This window comes from Triticum aestivum, chromosome 5A (genome assembly GCF_018294505.1).
Source record: "Triticum aestivum cultivar Chinese Spring chromosome 5A, IWGSC CS RefSeq v2.1, whole genome shotgun sequence".
In the NCBI taxonomy this organism is placed as follows: domain Eukaryota; kingdom Viridiplantae; phylum Streptophyta; class Magnoliopsida; order Poales; family Poaceae; genus Triticum; species Triticum aestivum.
Window position 1 is genome coordinate 651,479,910 of NC_057806.1, and position 22,229 is coordinate 651,502,138.

Below are 22,229 nucleotides of genomic sequence, written 5' to 3' on the forward strand. Positions count from 1 at the left end.
TTATATCAGATCAACATGAGTGTGTTATTACATGTTGCAGATTTGCACTATATATGTATGCCAGTGATTTGTAGTTGTCTGGTACCAGATCCATCCCTTCATTGGCTTTGCGAATATTTCCTACAAGTGATTGTTTCAACTTTTTATTATTTAAATACATTATAACCGAGCATCCTCCCAGCCCTCTCGGGCCATCAACATTTCTAATCATTGCATCGCCACTTTTAGTCGTTTTTGGCCGTCGGATTCGCTCTTAATAGTACCTAAATCGCGCGTATAGTTGTCCTGACAAACGCTAATGTTCTCGGGCCGCTGCTCTGGTGGTTTTTTGGGACGTTTTGTGTTAATTGGGCCCATGTGCTGTATATCTCCCCCAATCGAGACGCAGGCTCGCATAGTCTTTGCCAGAAAAAAGGCTCGCACAGTCGCCACAATTCGGCGGGGGCTCTAGACAGAGGATCCAACCATTGCGGTCGGGCGAGGGGATCGAGAGTTGTGCAACGAGATCCAGCAGACGAGTGTGTTGCGAGTGAACTCGGCGACGGAGGATTCAATGGGCGATGCGAAGGGGCGCTGATGCGCGGATGTAGAGAGTCGGAGCAGCGGAGGATCGTTACAATCAATTACAGTATAAGAACGGAGTATAAGGGCATGTACAATGCATAGCCTCAAGGTGATGCCTCACATGCCATGTAGGATCGGATATGACGTAAAGTATGTTCGAATAGGGAAGCGAGATCCTCTCCAGGGGCCGGGTGCGTGAAGAGAAAAAGTGTGGTCCGGTGACAAAAACTGAAAAGGTTGGAGTGAAAAGTAGAGATGCATGTGTACTAGAGTCTTTATTTTCTATTTCTTAATGAGTCCTACTAGTGATAGCTTGCATTGAAGAGAAAAAATTAATATAGGTGCCTCAAATTACTTTTTGTTATGGGGCATATGTATTCATATGCCACCATTGTACATGCCTAACAAGTTGGCTTGTTCCGCCAAGCAATACTTATTTTATTTGCATATTCATGTGACGAGCATGAAACATCTCTTTTTCTCATGCTTAGGCTCTACATCAGTGAAGACATTATATAGCTAGAGCACTGGTTATGTACCGCCAAATAAGGCTTCTGTTAAAATAGATACTACTAACTTTGAATTATTATTCTTCAAAATTAGATGTATTGCCTTGGCTAAATATTACGAAGAATCTTAATACCACTGCAGATTTATGAAGAATCATGAAACAAAAATATCTATATGTTCTGGTTAATTTTGATCTAATCCAAGTCATCTAAGGAATGGAACTGAAAATCCAGAGTCATTTGAAATACCAGTCGAGGAACTAAAGAAGATGACTTGTCACGTCAGTTAGGCTCAACTCTCTAGAGTTTCCTTTTTTTTATTTTCCTGTTGTTAAAACTGATGTTGAGTATTTTATTGCTTTGTCTTGGTCAGTTTTGTATCTAGAGATAAGGTTGTGGAGCAACTTCTATTTTGCTGGCCATGATACAGATACTAATAGATACAGATACTAATAGATTTTGCTTAGTTGAAAGTTAAAACACATTTTTGTTTTAGGTTCCATCTGAATTAGTTCTACAACTGAGTTTGCCTTGCTGTGCAGTCCATGATTGATTGGTGTATTTTCTAGAGGGCCAACGACCTGTTTTTTTGCAAATGGCACTTCCTGTGAAGTTTTTCCTGCAGTCATCACATATGTTCTGTTTGGTGCTCTCATATATTTCTGGAAATTTGAAATGTATAAATATATTTCAATTTTTGAAGTCAACAATATTTCATTCCATTTCCAGCAAGTGTTGGTGCCAGGCCGCATGACCATCACGCGGTTCTTTTCCGCACTGATGTTATGTAAGTTCACAATTTGGAAAAGAGGTAATGGCAGCAGTTAAGCTATCTAGGCAGTATTGCATTGTCATGTCCATGATGTATCAAGTGAGAACTTCCTTACTGAACAGTTCTAGGGCGATAGTAACAGTCAATAAAATCTGCTCATAGGTGCAGATTAAACGGTTGTTTTTTCTTTTGAGGGTAGATCAGATGGTTGCTCTGCATTACCTATCAATAAGATGGTTAGACTTCTGATTTCATTTTCTCCTATTTCGATAGGAGTTCATATAGATATGAACAATGCAGTATACGTTGGAACCTTTTTTTTTGCGGGTATATGTTGGAACCTTAACTTACAAAAACAGTTTTTGAAGTAATTTATTATAGATCCATTTTATAAAGACACATAAAGTTACCTGATTAAATTAACTGGTAAGTATTGTTGGTTGTATTGCTATCATAGTGGAGGATTTGGTCATATGGTTTGCCGTCTTGTCCCTAGAATATTTACATTTTTTTATCAGATAGTCCCTTGTACTGTGCAAGCCTTCTTCGGAAGCTACTCGCTAACTATTGCACTTCTTCATTGCCAAACCCCCTCTTCCATTGAGGTGGCAATCATTTTACGAGCTACCTTAATGTTTTATCTCTCATATAAATTCATAAATATCAATACTATTTTATTGAAAAAATAGATGGGCGCAGCAACGCGCGCCATCATGGACTAGTATAGGATAAATATACCCAGAGAAACAAATTGCACCCCAAACAAAGGGGAGATTAGAACAATGAGAAATCCAGCCACTGAAGTGCTTGCAAAGATCAGATCTATAGAGGAATAAACCTTAGTTGAATTGATGTTATAGTAGATCGATGCATATGCAGAAGATTGATCACCCCGAGGAGATTGAACAATCGCATGAAGAATATTAGTGGGGCATCACCCCGGTCTAGGAAGCCAACCACACTATTATTGCTAAACCAAGCTAACAACCTTGTGGGGATTTGCTCAGAAGAAGATGGTGTGTAGAAATACAAACCACTTTCACATTCATTACTTGTTGACGCTTCTATGATTCTTGTGAATGCAAATTAGACTAATGGAACTTAAAAATAGCAATTAGTAGACACATGTTGCACAAATTCTAGAAACTGGTAACATCGGCAAAATAATGTCTTTTCTTGAGTCTGAGTACCCATGTTGATGTTAGATCAAATATTTATATTGGGCACCATGTTGATATTCAAGATCTATTAGTATTTAGGGCTACTAGCCCTTGTGAGGCAGGCTGGAGTGACTATTTTGAGCATTTTCAGGGGAGGATTTGTTAAAGATTATGTAAAAAACAAGTATCACTATAGGCCCAAGAGGGAACATTGCTATGGGCCGACGGGGACGTCGGTTCCTTTGAGTGGGGTGTATGTGAGAGTCTGGTTTAATAGGAATGATAAATGATAGACTACTCATATCAACCAAAAATTTCTTCTTTTCCGGGAGCCCATCCGAAAGGAACCTCAGAGTTAAGTGTGCTTGGCTTGGAGCTTGGACCGATTTGAGAATGGATGGCCAACTGGAAAGTTAACCCCGGGTGTGCACGACTGAGAAAAAGTGCGTAGAAAAGACTAGTGTTGGTCCAGCCTAGATCATGTCAGGCGTAATGGCCAGGACATGTCACTATGGCCGGGACATTACTGTTGGGTTTCGTAGTAATTTCAAAAAATTTCCTACGCACACGCAAGATCATGTGATGCATAGCAACGAGAGGGGAGAGTGCTGTCTACGTACCCACGCAGACCGACTGCGGAAGCGTTGACACAACGTAGAGGAAGTAGTCGTACGTCTTCACGATCCAACCGATCAAGCACCGAAACTACGGCACCTCCGAGTTCGAGCACACGTTCAGCTCGATGACGATCCCCGGACTCCGATCCAGCAAAGTGTCGGGGAAGAGTTCCGTCAGCACGACGGCGTGGTGATGATCTTGATGTACTACAGCAGCAGGGCTTCGCCTAAACTCCGCTATAGTATTATCGAGGACTATGGTGGCTGGGGACACCGCACACGGCTAAGGAATAGATCACTTGGATCAACTTGTGTGTTTCTGGGGTGCCTCTGCCTCAGTATATAAAGGACTAGAGGGGGGAGGCTGGCCGGCCACAGGAGGCGCGCCAGGAGAGTCCTACTCCCTCTGGGAGTAGGATTCCCCCCCCCCCAATCCTAGTTGGAATAGGACTCCTTGAGGGGGGAAAGAGAGAGAGGGGGCCGGCCACCTCTCCTAGTCCTAATAGGACTAGGGGAAGGGGGGAGGTGCACAGCCACCTTGGGCTGCCCCTTTCTCCTTTCCACTAAAGCCCACTAAGGCCCATATAGCTCCCGGGGTTTCGGTAACCCTCCCGGTACTCCGGTAAAATCCCGATTTCACCCGGAACACTTCCGATATCCAAACATAGGCTTCCAATATATCAATCTTTACGTCTCGACCATTTCGAGACTCCTCGTCATGTCCGTGATCACATCCGGGACTCCGAACAACCTTCGGTACATCAAAATGCATAAACTCATAATATAACTGTCATCGTAACCTTAAGCGTGCGGACCCTACGGGTTCGAGAACAATGTAGACATGACCGAGACACGTCTCCGGTCAATAACCAATAGCGGGACCTGGATGCCCATATTGGCTCCTACATATTCTACGAAGATCTTTATCGGTCAGACCGCGTAACAACATACGTTGTTCCCTTTGTCATCGGTATGTTACTTGTCCGAGATTCGATCGTCGGTATCCAATACCTAGTTCAATCTCGTTACCGGCAAGTCTCTTTACTCGTTCTGTAAATACATCATCCCACAACTAACTCATTAGTTGCAATGCTTGCAAGGCTTATGTGATGTGCATTACCGAGAGGGCCCAGAGATACCTCTCCGACAATCGGAGTGACAAAACCTAATCTCAAAATACGCCAACCCAACATGTACCTTTGGAGACACCTGTAGTACTCCTTTATAATCACCCAGTTATGTTGTGACGTTTGGTAGTACCCAAAGTGTTCCTCCGGTAAACAGGAGTTGCATAATCTCATAGTTATAGGAACATGTATAAGTCATGAAGAAAGCAATAACAACATACTAAACGATCGGGTGCTAAGCTAATGGAATGGGTCATGTCAATCAGATCATTCTCTTAATGATGTGATCCCGTTAATCAAATAACAACTCATTGTTCATGGTTAGGAAACATAACCATCTTTGGTTAACGAGCTAGTCAAGTAGAGGCATACTAGTGACACTTTGTTTGTCTATGTATTCACACATGTATTATGTTTCCGGTTAATACAATTCTAGTATGAATAATAAACATTTATCATGATATAAGGAAATAAATAATAACTTTATTATTGCCTCTAGGGCATATTTCCTTCAGTCTCCCACTTGCACTAGAGTCAATAATCTAGATTACACCGTAATGATTCTAACACCCATGGAGCCTTGGTGCTGATCATGTTTTGCTCGTGGAAGAGGCTTAGTCAATGGGTCTGCAACATTCAGATTCGTATGTATCTTGCAAATCTCTATGTCTCCCACCTGGACTAGATCCCGGATGGAATTGAAGCGTCTCTTGATGTGCTTGGTTCTCTTGTGAAATCTGGATTCCTTTGCCAAGGCAATTGCACCGGTATTGTCACAAAAGATTTTCATTGGACCCGATGCACTAGGTATGACACCTAGATCGGATATGAACTCCTTCATCCAGACTCCTTCGTTTGCTGCTTCCGAAGCAGCTATGTACTCCGCTTCACATGTAGATCCCGCTACGACGCTTTGTTTAGAACTACACCAACTGACAGCTCCACCATTTAATGTAAACACGTATCCGGTTTGCGATTTAGAATCGTCCGGATCAGTGTCAAAGCTTGCATCAACGTAACCTTTTACGATGAGCTCTTTGTCACCTCCATATATGAGAAACATATCCTTAGTCCTTTTCAGGTATTTCAGGATGTTCTTGACCGCTGTCCAGTGATCCACTCCTGGATTACTTTGGTACCTCCCTGCTAAACTTATAGCAAGGCACACATCGGGTCTGGTACACAGCATTGTATACATGATAGATCCTATGGCTGATGCATAGGGAACATCTTTCATATTCTCTCTATCTTTTGCGATGGTCGGGCATTGAGTCTTACTCAACTTCACACCTTGTAACACAGGCAAGAACCCTTTCTTTGCTTGATCCATTTTGAACTTCTTCAAAATTTTGTCAAGGTATGTGCTTTGTGAAAGTCCAATTAAGCGTCTTGATCTATCTCTATAGATCTTTATGCCTAATATGTAAGCAGTTTCACCGAGGTCTTTCATTGAAAAACTCTTATTCAAGTATCCCTTTATGCTATCCAGAAATTCTATATCATTTCCAATTAGTAATATGTCATCCACATATAATATCAGAAATGCTACAGAGCTCCCACTCACTTTCTTGTAAATACAGGCTTCTCCGTAAGTCTGTATAAAACCAAATGCTTTGATCACACTATCAAAGCGTTTATTCCAACTCCGAGAGGCTTGCACCAGTCCATAAATGGATCACTGGAGCTTGCACACTTTGTTAGCTCCCTTTGGATCGACAAAACCTTCTGGTTGCATCATATACAACTCTTCTTCCAGAAATCCATTCAGGAATGCAGTTTTGACATCCATTTGCCAAATTTCATAATCATAAAATGCGGCAATTGCTAACAAGATTCGGACAGACTTAAGCATCGCTACAGGTGAGAAGGTCTCATCGTAGTCAACCCCTTGAACTTGTCGAGAACCTTTTGCGACAAGTCGAGCTTTGTAGACAGTAACATTACCGTCAGCGTCAGTCTTCTTCTTGAAGATCCATTTATTCTCAATTGCTTGCCGATCATCGGGCAAGTCAACCAAAGTCCATACTTTGTTCTCATACATGGATCCCATCTCAGATTTCATGGCTTCAAGCCATTTTGCGGAATCTGGGCTTACCATTGCTTCTTCATAGTTCATAGGTTCATCATGATCTAGTAGCATGACTTCCAGAACAGGATTACCGTACCACTCTGGCGCGGATCTCACTCAGGTTGATCTACGAGGTTCAGTAGTATCTTGATCTGAAGTTTCATGATCATTATCATTAGCTTCCTCACTAACTGGTGTAGGTGTCACTGAAACAGTTTTCTATGATGTACTACTTTCCAATAAGGGAGCGGGTACAGTTACCTCGTCAAGTTCTACTTTCCTCCCACTCACTTCTTTCGAGAGAAACTCCTTCTCTAGAAAGTTTCCGAATTTAGCAACAAAAGTCTTGCCTTCGGATCTGTGATAGAAGGTGTATCCAATAGTTTCCTTTGGATATCCTATGAAGACACATTTCTCCGATTTGGGTTCGAGCTTATCAGGTTGAAGCTTTTTCACATAAGCATCGCAGCCCCAAACTTTCAGAAACGACAACTTTGGTTTCTTGCCAAACCACAGTTCATAAGGCGTCGTCTCAACGGATTTTGATGGTGCCCTATTTAACGTGAATGCGGCCGTCTCTAGAGCGTATCACCAAAACGGTAGCGGTAAATCAGTAAGAGACATCATAGATCGCACCATATCTAGTAAAGTACGATTACGACGTTCGGACACACCATTACGCCGTGGTGTTCTGGGTGGCGTGAGTTGCGAAACTATTCCACAATTTTTCAAATGTACACCAAACTCGTAACTCAAATATTCTCCTCCACGATCAGATCGTAGAAACTTTATTTTCTTGTTACGATGATTTTCAACTTCACTCTGAAATTCCTTGAACTTTTCAAATGTTTCAGACTTATGTTTCATTAAGTAGATATATCCATATCTGCTTAAATCATCTGTGAAGGTAAGAAAATAACGATATCCGCCACGAGCCTCAATATTCATCGGACCACATACATCTGTATGTATGATTTCCAACAAATCTGTTGCTCTCTCCATAGTATCGGAGAACGGCGTTTTTGTCATCTTGCCCATGAGGCATGGTTCGCAAGTACCAAGTGATTCATAATCAAGTGGTTCCAAAAGTCCATCAGTATGGAGTTTCTTCATGCGCTTTACACCGATATGACCTAAACGACAGTGCCACAAATAAGTTGCACTCTCATTATCAACTCTGCATCTTTTGGCTTCAACATTATGAATATGTGTGTTACTACTATCGAGATTCAACAAGAATAGACCACTCTTCAAGGGTGCATGGCCATAAAAGATATTACTCATATAAATAGAACAACCATTATTCTCTGATTTAAATGAATAACCGTCTCGCATTAAATAAGATCCAGATATAATGTTCATGCTCAACGCTGGCACCAAATAACAATTATTTAGGTCTAATACTAATCCCGAAGGTAGATGTAGAGGTAGCGTGCCAACCGCGATCACATTGACTTTGGAACCGTTTCCCACGCGCATCGTCACCTCGTCCTTCATCAATCTTCGCTTGATCCGTAGTCCCTATTTCGAGTTGCAAATATTAGCAACAGAACCAGTATCAAATACCCAGGTGCTACTGCGAGCATTGGTAAGGTACACATCAATAACATGTATATCACATATACCTTTGTTCACCTTGCCATCCTTCTTATCCGCCAAATACTTGGGGCAGTTCCGCTTCCAGTGACCAGTCTGCTTGCAGTAGAAGCACTCAGTTTCAGGCTTAGGTCCAGACTTGAGTTTCTTCTCTTGAGCAGCAACTTGCTTGCCGTTCTTCTTGAAGTTCCCCTTCTTCTTCCCTTTGCCCCTTTTCTTGAAACTAGTGGTCTTATTGACCATCAACACTTGATGCTCCTTCTTGATTTCTACCTCCGCAGCTTTCAGCATTGCAAAGAGCTCGGAAATAGTCTTGTTCATCCCTTGCATATTATAGTTCATCACGAAGCTCTTGTAGCTTGGTGGCAGTGATTGGAGAATTCTGTCAATGACGCAATCATCTGGAAGATTAACTCCCAATTGAATCAAGTGATTATTATACCCAGACATTTTGAGTATATGCTCACTGACAGAACTGTTCTCCTCCATCTTGCAGCTATAGAACTTATTGGAGACTTCATATCTCTCAATCCGGGCATTTGCTTGAAATATTAACTTCAACTCTTGGAACATCTCATATGCTCCATGACGTTCAAAACGTCGTTGAAGTCCCGATTCTAAGCCGTAAAGCATGGCACACTAAACTATCGAGTAGTCATCAGCTTTGCTCTGCCAGACGTTCATAACATCCGGTGTTGCTCCTGCAGCAGGCCTGGCACCCAACGGTGCTTTTAGGACGTAATTCTTCTGTGCAGCAATGAGGATAATCCTCAAGTTACGAACCCAGTCCGTGTAATTGCTACCATCATCTTTCAACTTTGCTTTCTCAAGGAACGCATTAAAATTCAACGGAACAACAACACGAGCCATCTATCTACAATCAAACATAAACAAGCAAGATACTAATCAGGTACTAAGTTTCATGATAAATTTAAGTCCAGTTAATCAAATTAATTAAAGAACTCCCACTTAGATAGACATCCCTCTAATCCTCTAAGTGATTACGTGATCCAAATCAACCAAACCATAACCGATCATCACGTGAGATGGAGTAGTTTTCAATGGTGAACATCGTTATGTTGATCATATCTACTATATGATTCACGCTCGACCTTTCGGTCTCCATGTTCCGAGGCCATATCTGTATATGCTTGGCTCGTCAAGTATAACCTGAGTATTCCGCGTGTGCAACTGTTTTGCACCCGTTGTATTTGAACGTAGAACCTATCACACCCGATCATCACGTGGTGTCTCAGCACGAAGAACTTTCGCAACGGTGCATACTCAGGGAGAACACATCTTGATAATTTAGTGAGAGATCATCTTATAATGCTACCGTCAATCAAAGCAAGATAAGATGCATAAAAGGATAAACATCACATGCAATCAATATAAGTGATATGATATGGCCATCATCATCTTGTGCTTGTGATCTCCATCTCCGAAGCACCGTCGTGATCACCATCGTCACCGGCGTGACACCTTGATCTCCATCGTAGCATCGTTGTCGTCTCGCCAAGCTTATGCTTCTACGACTATCACTACCACTTAGTAATAAAGTAAAGCATTACATTGCGATTGCATTGCATACAATAAAACGACAACCATAAGGCTCCTGCCAGTTGCCGATAACTCGGTTACAAAACATGATCATCTCATACAATAAAATTCAGCATCATGTCTTGACCATATCACATCACAACATGCCCTGCAAAAACAAGTTAGACGTCCTCTACTTTGTTGTTGCAAGTTTTACGTGGCTGCTACGGGCTTAAGCAAGAACCAATCTCACCTACGCATCAAAACCACAATGATAGTTTGTCAAATAGACTCCGTTTTAACCTTCGCAAGGACCGGGCGTAGCCATACTTGGTTCAACTAAAGTTGGAGAGACTGTCGCCCGCAAGCCACCTATGTGCAAAGCACGTCGGGGGAACCGGTCTCGCGTAAGCGTACGCGTAATGTTGGTCCGGGTCGTCTCGTCCAACAATGCCGCCGAACCAAAGTATGACATGCTGGTAGGCAGTATGACTTATATCGCCCACAACTCACTTGTGTTCTACTCGTGCATATAATATCAACATAAATAACCTAGGCTCGGATGCCACTGTTGGGTTTCGTAGTAATTTCAAAAAAAATTCCTACGCACACGCAAGATCATGTGATGCATAGCAACGAGAGGGGAGAGTGCTGTCTACGTACCCACGCAGACCGACTACGGAAGCGTTGACACAACATAGAGGAAGTAGTCATACGTCTTCACGATCCAACCGATCAAGCACCGAAACTACGGCACCTCCGAGTTCGAGCACACGTTCAGCTCGATGACGATCCCCGGACTCCGATCCAGCAAAGTGTCGGGAAGAGTTCCGTCAGCACGACGGCGTGGTGACAATCTTGATGTACTACAGCAGCAGGGCTTCGCCTAAACTCCGCTACAGTATTATCGAGGACTATGATGGCTGGGGGCACCACACACGGCTAAGGAATAGATCACGTGGATCAACTTGTGTGTTTCTGGGGTGCCTCTGCCTCAGTATATAAAGGACTAGAGGGGGGAGGCTGGCCGGCCACAGGAGGCGCGCCAGGAGAGTCCTACTCCCTCTGGGAGTAGGATCCCCCCCCCCCAATCCTAGTTGGAATAGGACTCCTTGAGGGGGGAAAGAGAGAGAGGGGGCCGGCCACCTCTCCTAGTCCTAATAGGACTAGGGGAAGGGGGGAGGCGCACAGCCACCTTGGGCTGCCCCTTTCTTCTTTCCACTAAAGCCCACTAAGGCCCATATAGCTCCCGGGGTTTCGGTAACCCTCCCGGTACTCCGGTAAAATCCTGATTTCACCCGGAACACTTCCGATATCCAAACATAGGCTTCCAATATATCAATCTTTACGTCTCGACCATTTCGAGACTCCTCGTCATGTCCGTGATCACATCCGGGAGTCCGAACAACCTTCGGTACATCAAAATGCATAAACTCATAATATAACTGTCATCGTAACCTTAAGCGTGCGGACCCTACGGGTTCGAGAACAATGTAGACATGACCGAGACACGTCTCCGGTCAATAACCAATAGCGGGACCTGGATGCCCATATTGGCTCCTACATATTCTACGAAGATCTTTATCGGTCAGACCGCATAACAACATACGTTGTTCCCTTTGTCATCGGTATGTTACTTGTCCGAGATTCGATCGTCGGTATCCAATACCTAGTTCAATCTCGTTACCGACAAGTCTCTTTACTCGTTCTGTAAATACATCATCCCGCAACTAACTCATTAGTTGCAATGCTTGCAAGGCTTATGTGATGTGCATTACCAAGAGGGCCCAGAGATACCTCTCCGACAATCGGAGTGACAAAACCTAATCTCGAAATACGCCAACCCAACATGTACCTTTGGAGACACCTATAGTACTCCTTTATAATCATCCAGTTACGTTGTGACGTTTGGTAGTACCCAAAGTGTTCCTCCGGTAAACGGGAGTTGCATAATCTCATAGTTATAGGAACATGTATAAGTCATGAAGAAAGCAATAGCAACATACTAAACGATCGGGTGCTAAGCTAATGGAATGGGTCATGTCAATCAGATCATTCTCTTAATGATGTGATCCCATTAATCAAATAACAACTCATTGTTCATGGTTATGAAACATAATCATCTTTGATTAACGAGCTAGTCAAGTAGAGGCATACTAGTGACACTTTGTTTGTCTATGTATTCACACATGTATTATGTTTTCGGTTAATACAATTCTAGCATGAATAATAAACATTTATCATGATATAAGGAAATAAATAATAACTTTATTATTGCCTCGAGGGCATATTTCCTTCATTTACACGCTGTTGGCAGCCATCCTCCCCAAACAAAAATGACCGATCCAAATTCGAAAGCACGCATAATTGCATTAGGAATATAAAGGATTCTTTCAAAGTACTACCTGCGTATAAAACTTTGCCTACAAAAACGTCTTACATCTTGATACGGAGGTAGTAATTCTTAGCAAATTTTATATAGGATTCAACCCTGCAACCCCCACTGCCTAGGGCACTTTTAATTCAAACGAATTTTGTTGGAGGATTTAAATTCTTATGAATTTCTCCTCATAGATCATCTGACTCATAGGATTATAATTTTACAAGGATCGCTTTGCACTATTTTCGAAGAAAGTTTCACCCACTCGAACATGTTCCTACAATTTTTTTTTTTGCTTTCCGGTGTTATCAAACACATTTTTTAGCCTAATTTTATCTTAATTTTCTATCTATAGGATTCAAGAGAAAAAATGCCGCTTTAATCCTATGTTTTTTGTTTTCATGCGTTTCAAAAATCCTATGAACTATAATCAGTTTTGCTAAAGCACATCTAGATGTGCCATAAGTATTGCACATCTAAGTCCTATGTCATTGATCTTACGTTGAGATTCGTGTGGATATTTTCTTTTTCTTTTTTTTCCTTTTTATGCATGATTCAATTATAATTCTAAGACGGCCTTTTTCATTTTTCATGATATTTCTATCCTATAAACCTTACCAAAAGGAGGCGCCTGGTTGGAAGTCGTTGAAGCAAAGAGACTCTGGACAAGCAGACAGCCTTGGCCCACTTGGGAGCACCAATTTGATTTTTGCACAAGATCCAAAACAGTAGCTATCTTGTCAGTTTGGAACTGGTACCAAGCGAATCAATGAAATCTTAGGTTCTATCCTAGAAAAAAACTTAGGTTCTGGAAGCCACCTCCCACACCACTCGATAGCCGTGCACACTTCATCGTCTCCTCCTCAGTCCTCACCCACGTGGGGTGGTCAGTCACTCAGTCCCCAGTCGACCAGGAGCACCACGCCACACACACACACCACCGGACACGGAGAGATGGCGACAGGAGTTGGGGAGGCCAGGGGGGAGACGGTGCTGGTCACCGGCGCCAGCGGCTTCATCGGCTCCTGGACCGTGCGCCTCCTCCTCGCCCGCGGCTACGCCGTCCACGCCGCCGTCCTCAACCCCGGTCAGTGCCACCCTCCGTCCCGCCGCGCACCGCCATTACGTTGACCAGAGACGGACCTGCGATGCGGCGGAGGTCACCGTTTGATTTTGTCGCAGATGACAAGGCCGAGACGGAGCACCTCCTGGCGCTCGCCGGCGGCGACGAGGCCCGCGTCCGCTTCTTCCCGTGCGACCTCCTCGACGGCGCCGCCATGCTCGCCGCCGCGCGCGGCTGCTCCGGCGTCTTCCACCTCGCCTCGCCCTGCACCGTCGACCGCGTCCTCGACCCCCAGGTACTGCCTCCCCGTGACCGTCCTGCCGTTCAGTCCTCTCAGCGCGGGGGTGTCTCGTTTTGTGGGCGCAGAAGGAGCTGGTGGTGCCGGCCGTGGAGGGGACGCTCAACGTGCTGCGCGCCGCCAAGGACGCCGGGGGGGTGCGCCGGGTGGTGGTGACCTCGTCCGTCTCCGCCGTCGTGCCCTGCCCCGGGTGGCCCGCCGGCGAGGTCCTCGACGAGCGCTGCTGGACCGACATAGACTACTGCGACAAGAACGGGGTGAGAGATACGACCTCCTTACAAAAGTGCAGTCACTAACCATGATCCAACTTTTCCCCCAATCCGATTTGATTCTGTTGGATCAATGGACAGAAATTTTGCACATACAGGGCATCTTGTAAAATTGTTAAGATGAAACGCGGTTATCTCAGGTTCTATCTTCTCTTGGATAGGTCTGGTACCCTGCTTCAAAGACACTGGCTGAGAAGGCAGCGTGGAAGTTTGCAGAGGAGAATGGACTGGATGTGGTTGTGGTCAATCCAGGGACAGTTTTAGGCCCGATGATTCCACCGAGGATCAATGCTAGCATGACCATGTTTCTCCGCTTGCTTGAAGGTACGCATGTTGCAGCCTTCGATCATGTATGTAGTCTTGACAAATGCTCTGGTCATAGTTTAAGATCTGTTTCACAATTTGCCCTTTAATATTGAAAAACGATGACCTGAGAATTTGGCAAATGGGTGAGCAAATGAGTACTGCCTGCTACTGCTACTTTAGGAGAGCTGTCTGAAATGAAGCTAGTTACTACGCTGTATTGAACATTCTGCAGAGTAAAACTGCATGTTTCAGCATCTCTTAACACTTTTCTGCTCCATATTTCACATGAACAATGCCTCTTTCAGTTCAGAAGACTTTTCTTGTCCGGTTCAGTGTGTCATTTGTTACTACGAATATGAAGCACGTCTCTCTGCACACGCAGGCTGCACCGAGGAGTACAAGGATTTCTTCATCGGGCCAGTCCACGTGGAAGACGTCGCGTTAGCCCATATCACGCTGTTCGAGAACCCATCTGCATCCGGGAGGCACCTCTGCGTGGAGCCCATCTGTCACTGGAGCGATTTCGCGTCCAAAGTCGCCGAGCTCTACCCCGACTACAAAGTCCCAAAGTAAGCAACACACACTGCACATGTTTGGAGCACAATAATTTCATAGCAAACAACGACATGAACGGACCATTGCCTTCGATCGGTTTCATCGGCAGGTTCCGTGAGGACACGCAGCCTGGGCTGGTGAGAGCGGAGGCGGTGCCGAAGAAGCTGATGGCGCTGGGCCTGCAGTTCACTCCGTTGGAGAAGATCATCAGGGACGCCGTGGAGAGCCTCCGGAGCAGAGGGTGCATCGCCTGATGGCTGGATTATTATTAGGTGTACTGTATTCCTCCCCCTCTGTTGCTGGCTCATGATCAAACCTTGCTTCAGAGATGTGTTGTGGCTTGTGCCCAGCCCTGTGCTAGACCTTATAGTTGCCTGTATGATTTGTGCAATAACGGCTGGTTGATCTGCTGGTACACTGTAATGGTTCTTTTGCTAGACTGTTCCGACAAATCTTTGCGTGTTGCGAGGAAGGTCACCGATGAATAATTGTCCAGGATAAGAGAAGAAAACAGTACTCTCGTAATCGAGCCAATAATGAAACTAAAAATGCCCACAAAATCGGATTTCTTTGCGCAAATTCAGTTTCATGGCATTATGTTCGTGTCAAATCTTTCCATGGATTGTACTACTTTTTAGCACTTGTAACATGTGTGTTTTTCCCCATGAAAATTTGGAGTGAATTGCAGAAAATTACTACATTCGAAGTTCAATTTCAGGTTTGCTACCACATTCCTTGGGCGCTACAAAAATCTGCTGGTTTTCTTACTAATTTTCTCAATAAACACTTATGACTGATCTGAGGTGATTTAGTCCAATTTCTGACATGTTAGGCCCGCTGAAGCTTACCATGTCGGATAGTAGGGGAGACTGAGAGGCGGTGACGGCCATTAACCGGCGCTATTCAAAAGAGTAGCACTAACTCACTTAGGCCCTGTTCAAATATCCACCAGATCCGTGGAATTAGAAGAGTTGCGGAGCACCTAATTTCCAGCTCCAGTATTTTAGCCTATAACTCCGCCGGCTTCGCGGGGCCGAGTCTGGGAGCGGAGGGACTCCGAACACTCCCTTACTCTCCTCTGATCTCCGCTCTAGCTCTCCCTCCCTCACTCTCAGCTTGATGTCGGTGCTGACGCCTCTCCTGTTCATTGCCGCTTAGCAATGCCTTCGTGGAAGGACATAGAGGAGAGCAACAACGACGACCTCGAGTGCACCGGCATGGACATGGAGATGCGGGTAAGTGGGGTTAGGATCAGGGTCAGTGGCGAATCTACCGGCCAGGCTTCGATAGGCTCGAGCCTACCCTCCAAAGTCGCAAAATTTATTTTTATTACTATGCATCGGGAGGCCCAACACAGGAAAAGCCGGCCAGTCGGCCCATGTAAGCGAATTGGGCAGGCGAGAAAACGAGCAGGCTGCACGAGCAGTTTAGCGAGTCAGCCGCACTATGCATCGGGAGGCCCAACACAGTAAAATTCTCTGTTTTGTTCAACGGGAAGAAGTTGCAACAGTTTATCCCTTCGAGAGGTATCAGACAAGGGGACCCGATTTCTCCATACTTCTTCTTGCTAGCAGCAGAGGGCCTTTCGTGCCTCCTAAAATCAAGAAGTGAATCATCCAACTTGCATGGTCTACAGGTAGCTCCCTCGGCGCCACCAGTGAACCATCTTTTATTTGCTGATGACAGCTTGCTGTTTTTCAAGGCAAACGGTGTGGGGGCCAACGAGGTCTACCAGGTTCTAGACACTTACTGTCAAGCAACGGGACAACACATCAACTACTCAAAGTCCGCTGTTTATTTCAGCAAAGGGGTACCGGATGCAGTCAGACAAGAGATTAAGGACACACTTAATATCCCCAATGAAACTCTAAACGAGAAATATTTGGGTATGCCCTCAGATATTGGCAACTCAAAAAATGGTGCTTTCAAGTATCTCAAAGACCGTTTGTGGAGCAAGGTGCAAGGATGGATTGAACAGACCATGTCCATGGTAGGGAAGGAGGTTCTGGTGAAGGCTGTTGCCCAGGCAGTCCCCGTTTTCTCTATGTCATGTTTTAAATTACCCAGAGGGTTGTGTGAACACCTCAATATGCTCATCAGAAAATTTTGGTGGGGAAGCAAAGAGGGAAAAAGAAAACCCCATTGGGTTTCGTGGAAAACTATGACCCAACCCAAAAGCATGGGTGGCTTGGGATTCAAGGATTTTGAGTTATTCAACTTAGCCATGCTAGCCCGCCAGGCATGGCGCCTCTTGCAGAATCCTGAGTCTCTAAGTGCGAGAATTCTGAAGAGCGTCTACTACCCAAACAAAGATCTTCTTGAAGCCGATCTGGGGGGCCACCCAAGTCAAGTTTGGAGAGCGGTTTTGGAAGGTAGGGACACCTTAAAACTGGGCCTGATCAGGAGAATCGGTAATGGAGCCACCACGGCAATCTGGACACAAAACTGGTTACCTAGGGATGAACAGAAACAACCTTACGGATGCCTGACGTTGAATCCACCAACGAGGGTGTCTGAGCTGATCTTGAGCAATTCCGCTGCATGGGACAAACAATTGGTGCAGGCGACGTTCCTGCCGATGGATGCTCAAGTGATCCTGGGGATTCCGATGTGTACCCGTAATCTCCCAGACTTTTGGGCTTGGCATCACGAAAAGCATGGCAACTTCACCGTGAAGTCTGCTTATAACATGTTGGTTGCGACGAGAGCTCGTAGAGAAGCTTGGCTTGAAGAGGGACCGGGGCCGTCGAGTGCAAGGGCAGAGGAAGGAGCATGGAAAACCCTGTGGGAAACTGATGTCCCAGAGAAAGTGCGCATGTTCTTATGGCGGCTGGCCAAACATTCACTTCCGACGAACGATGTGCGTGCCCACCGGCACATGACTGACTCGCCACAGTGCGGTCTGTGTGGTGCTCGGGATTCATGGCGTCATTCACTAGTTAAATGCACCTCGTCAAGAAGCGTATGGGCGCTCACGAGGGAAGAGATCACACATAAAATCATAACCACTACCGAGCCTAAGGCAAAACAGTGGCTTTTCTCAATAATGGACACCTCTTCTCATGATGAGTTTGTCCTCGTGGCGGTGACACTATGGTCGATCTGGCATGCAAGACGCAAGGCCATCCACGAGTCAATCTTTCAGAGCCCCCATGCTACTCATGGATTCATCACGAGCTTTATTTCTGAGCTGGGAGCTCTCAATGGCAACCAAGAGCAAACAAGGGCGAGCAGGACGCGTTCAATGCAAAGAACCACGCAACCAAAGAAGCCACCTCGGGGTTACTGCAAAATTCATGTTGACGCTGGAGTTCGAGGGAGAACAGGAGGTTCTGCCGCGGCAATATGCAGGGACGAAGGGGGAAATTTTCTCGGTAGCTCGGCGCTGGTGATTGATGGAGTTACTGATCCGGCTACCTTGGAAGCAATGGCTTGTCGGGAGGCACTAGCCCTCGCCGAAGATTTGGGTATCCACCAGTTTATAGTGGCGTCGGATTGCCAACAGGTGGTCTCTGATATTACAAGGAGGGCCCGGGGACAATATGGAGCTATCATTAGCGAGATAAATTTGAAAGTTTCTCTTTTTCAATGTTCTTTTACTTTCGAGAGTCGTGCTGTTAACTATGAAGCACATAGATTAGCTAAGTTTTGTTTGAGTAGGGGTCCAGGACGCCATGTCTGGCTAGGTGCTCCACATAACCCTAGATGTATCCCACTTCATGTGGAATTCCATGAATAAAGTTGGTTTTCCACCCTAAAAAAAAAAAGCTGCCGGATCGACGACCTAGCCGCCGGGCGGCAGGAGCTGGCAGAGTCGCGGCGCGTAGCTCGCCACCCCGCCGGTCGCCACACCGCGCAGACCTCGGCTCCCTGACAGATGCCGGCTCGCCGGTCGTCGCCCAAAGAGGGAGCCAGCACGGGGAGGTCGCCCATCGCCTGAGGCAGCGGACGCCTGTCTGTAGCCCACCGCCTGAGCAGTGGACTGCGCCTGACGCCCTCCGACTCCGAGGCAATCGAGGCTCTAGATTTCTTCTCGGTACTCTGGCTATATTTTTACTTTCTTTTGATGCTTGTTTCAGTGATGTGCTGTAGTATGCTACTCTGTTGTCAAATGTCAAATTGCCTCATTTATGTGCTGTAGGTTTAGCTAGTTTAGTTCTAGTCAGTAGCTTCTAGATAGCTTTAGTTATTATTAATTCATGAACTAATTTCTATCCTTGTTTGGATTATTTGTAGAAATGAAAAGAAAGAAGACTTTGCACAAATTTGAGAAAGATAAAGAAGACTAATGTGAGAAAGTTTGAGCTTATTTGGACGAATGGATTTGGAGATAAGGGCTATCTCGCTAAACAAATTCAAATTTGTGTTCAACATTTAATATTGTTGAAAACATCAGAAAAAATTCTAATAAATACTAGATGTTTCCGGTAGTAATCTAGGAAAATTTCAGTTTATTTGCACACATAAGTATTAGGAGATAATCAATTTTTCTTCAAAAGAGCGTTCAATTTTTTCAGCGTAAATTTTGAGCCCACCCTCTATTTTCTTTTTAGATTCGCCACTGATCAGGGTTATAATTTGAGATCCCATTCGAGCCGCATTGAATGTATCTCAAGTTCACTAACATAGCAGTTTTTAACCTAAGGACAAGCAGTTCATAACTTAAGCATACTAGTCATTACAGCTAACATCAGAGCAGTTCTTAACTCATAACTTAACATATCACATCACCAAAATAAACGCCTAACAACATTAGGTTCCAAGGCCATCTATATATATACGCCTAACATAATACTTGACCACCAAGATAGGGAAAATGCTAGACGCATAGATGATTATGGGTGTCGGTGTCAAAATCGGCGGATCTCGGGTAGGGGGTCCCGAAATGTGCATCTAGGCCGGATGGTAACAGGAGGCAAGGGACACGAAGTTTTACCCAGGTTCGGGCCCTCTCGATGGAGGTAAAACCCTACGTCCTGCTTGATTAATATTGATGATATGGGTAATACAAGAGTAGATCTACCACGAGATCGGAGAGACTAAACCCTAGAAGCTAGCCTATGGTATGATTGTTGATGTGTATGTTGTCCTACGGACTAAAACCCTCCGGTTTATATAGACACCGGAGAGGGTTAGGGTTACACAAAGTCGGTTACAATGGTAGGAGATCTTCATATCCGTATCGCCAAGCTTGCCTTCCACGCCAAGGAAAGTCCCTTCCGGACACGGGACGGAGTCTTCAATCTTGTATCTTCACAGTCCAGGAGTCCGGCTGAAGGTATAGTCCGGCCATCCGGACACCCCCTAATCCAGGACTCCCTCAGTAGCCCCTGAACCAGGCTTCAATGACGACGAGTCCGGCGCGCAGATTGTCTTCGGCATTGCAAGGCGGGTTCCTCCTCCAAGTACTTCATAGAAGATTTTGAACACAAAGATAGTGTCCGGCTCTGCAAAATAAGTTTCCACATATTGCCATAGAGAGAATAATATTTACACAAATCTAATCTGCTGACGTATTCCGTAGCGTGACACACCACGGCCAAGCCTTTATCCGAGTTGTTTCATTATCCCACCTCAGCGCATCATGCGAGGCGGTTTCCTTGGCACGTCTTGTTAAAGCAGAGATCGTGTCCCCTTATTCCGGGATTCTCATCAATACGGGCATGGGTAACCCAACTGCGCCATTGATTACGGCGCTTGGAGATAAGCGAGTTTTACTAGGCTGGTGGGGACATGTAGTTGCGTCCACCCATATAAGGGGATAAGGATCCACCATTTCACCTACGCCTTCTTCCTTCTTCGCCTATCCATTCTTGCGCACTCGAGCTCCAGCGCCCAAGTCCGCACTCCCCACCTCAACCTCCTCCAGCCATGTCCGGAGCGGGAGGCAAGTGGATGGTCTCCTCCGTCATGAAGGGACACATCAAAAAGCCGAGGAAGGCCGGATACCTGTCTAACGACACCGCGTACCGGCTTCCCGAAAAGGGGCAGCTCATCCCCACCCCTAGGCCCCATGAGAGGGTGGTGTTCCTCCCCCATTTCCTCCGCGGACTAGGCTTCCCTCTCCACCCATTTGTCCGGGGGCTCATGTTCTACTACGGCCTGGATTTCCATGATCTGGCCCCGAACTTCATCCTCAACATCTCGGCGTTTATCGTCGTGTGCGAGGCCTTCCTCCACATCCGCCCCCATTTCGGCCTATGGCTCAAGACTTTCAACGTCAAGCCGAAGGTGGTGCGCGGCAACCAGGCGGAGTGCGGAGGCGCCATGGTGGGCAAAATGGCCAACATCCTATGGCTCGAGGGCTCGTTTGTGGAGACCCTGAAGGGGTGGCAATCGGGGTGGTTTTACATCACCGAGCCGCGCGACGCCGAATGGGTCGCACCCCCTGTGTTTCGATCAGGACCCCCTACGCGGCTCACCTCCTGGAAGGAGACGGGCCTGTCGTGGGGCAAGAAGGGAGAGTTGACCGGACTCCAAACATGCGTTCAAACCCTGGTGGACAAGAAGCTCAAACTTGTCAACGTAGTCCAGGTTATGCTCATCCGCTTGATCCTCCCGTGTCAACAACGGGCTTTCAACCTGTGGGAGTTCGACCCGGCGCGGCATCAAACTCTGAGCAGGCTCTTCGACACGACGTACGAAGATGCCTGGAAGGTGCTTTTCAAGGGCGTCGAGGCTCCCGCATCCGCTATCGAGGATCGCGGATTCAGTGCGCAGCGTCACGCTCTCGCAGTAAGCTATTTTTTTCCTTTTACAGGGTATCAGTTTTTCATAGTTTGACTCCATGCGGGATCTAAGCTCCCTTACCTTTGACAGGATTGGCAGGTGACATCTGGACAGATCAACTGTCCGGCTCCTTTGCCCGAAGGCCCAGCGGACGCTTGCTTGGCGAAGCTGCTGGTTCCGGCACCGTATGTGGTGCCGGAGAAGAAGGCCGCAAAAAAGGTCACGGGGACTCGAAAGAGTGCCCGGCGCTAGGAGGTGTCGGACCCATCATCCGATGGTTCCGAGGCGCATTCCTCCCTTGAAGACGAGGAGGAAGAAGAAGAAACCTCTCCCCCTCCAGCGGGAGGAGAGAAGAAAAGTAAGGCCGCCCTCTCTGGGGAGGCCGGAGGGTCCAAGAAGGGGAAAACCCTTCCTCCGGACTACTCCACCGACGCCGATGACGGCGGAGAGGAGTGGCAGCCCAGGGCCAAGCCCCTGGCAAAATCGTAAGTATCCGGATACCAGAGTAATTCATAGTATTCGTTTATTGCACAACTTTCCCTTACGTTGAATATGTTTATGCAGCCCACCCAAAGACCGGCTCGACGCGTCGTCGAGCGGCTCACTGGACTCGTCGGATGTGAACTCGCTTCCGACGGCTTCCTCCCCCCGCCCTACGAATGACACCGAAGTGTTGT

At 46.0% G+C, this 22,229-nt stretch overlaps 1 protein-coding gene across 1 annotated transcript; it reads left to right on the forward strand.

The window, feature by feature from the left end:
- Positions 1 to 13,132: 13,132 nt before the first annotated feature.
- Positions 13,133 to 15,275, forward strand: LOC123105638 (phenylacetaldehyde reductase). The gene is made up of 6 exons (XM_044527737.1): positions 13,133 to 13,419; positions 13,515 to 13,690; positions 13,762 to 13,950; positions 14,124 to 14,286; positions 14,651 to 14,837; positions 14,933 to 15,275. Exons 1-6 carry the CDS (start codon positions 13,287 to 13,289, stop codon positions 15,075 to 15,077), a joined length of 993 nt encoding a protein of 330 aa, XP_044383672.1. The 5' UTR covers positions 13,133 to 13,286; the 3' UTR covers positions 15,078 to 15,275.
- The last annotated feature ends 6,954 nt before the right edge of the window (positions 15,276 to 22,229 follow it).

Excerpts from the sequence above, each read along its gene's own strand:
- LOC123105638 (XM_044527737.1), top strand. The coding sequence starts at position 13,287 with ATGGCGACAGGAGTTGGGGAGGCCAGGGGGGAGACGGTGCTGGTCACC. Across the intron at positions 13,951-14,123 it reads ACTACTGCGACAAGAACGGG|GTCTGGTACCCTGCTTCAAA; the intron begins GTGAGAGATACG and ends TCTCTTGGATAG. Across the intron at positions 14,287-14,650 it reads GTTTCTCCGCTTGCTTGAAG|GCTGCACCGAGGAGTACAAG; the intron begins GTACGCATGTTG and ends CTGCACACGCAG.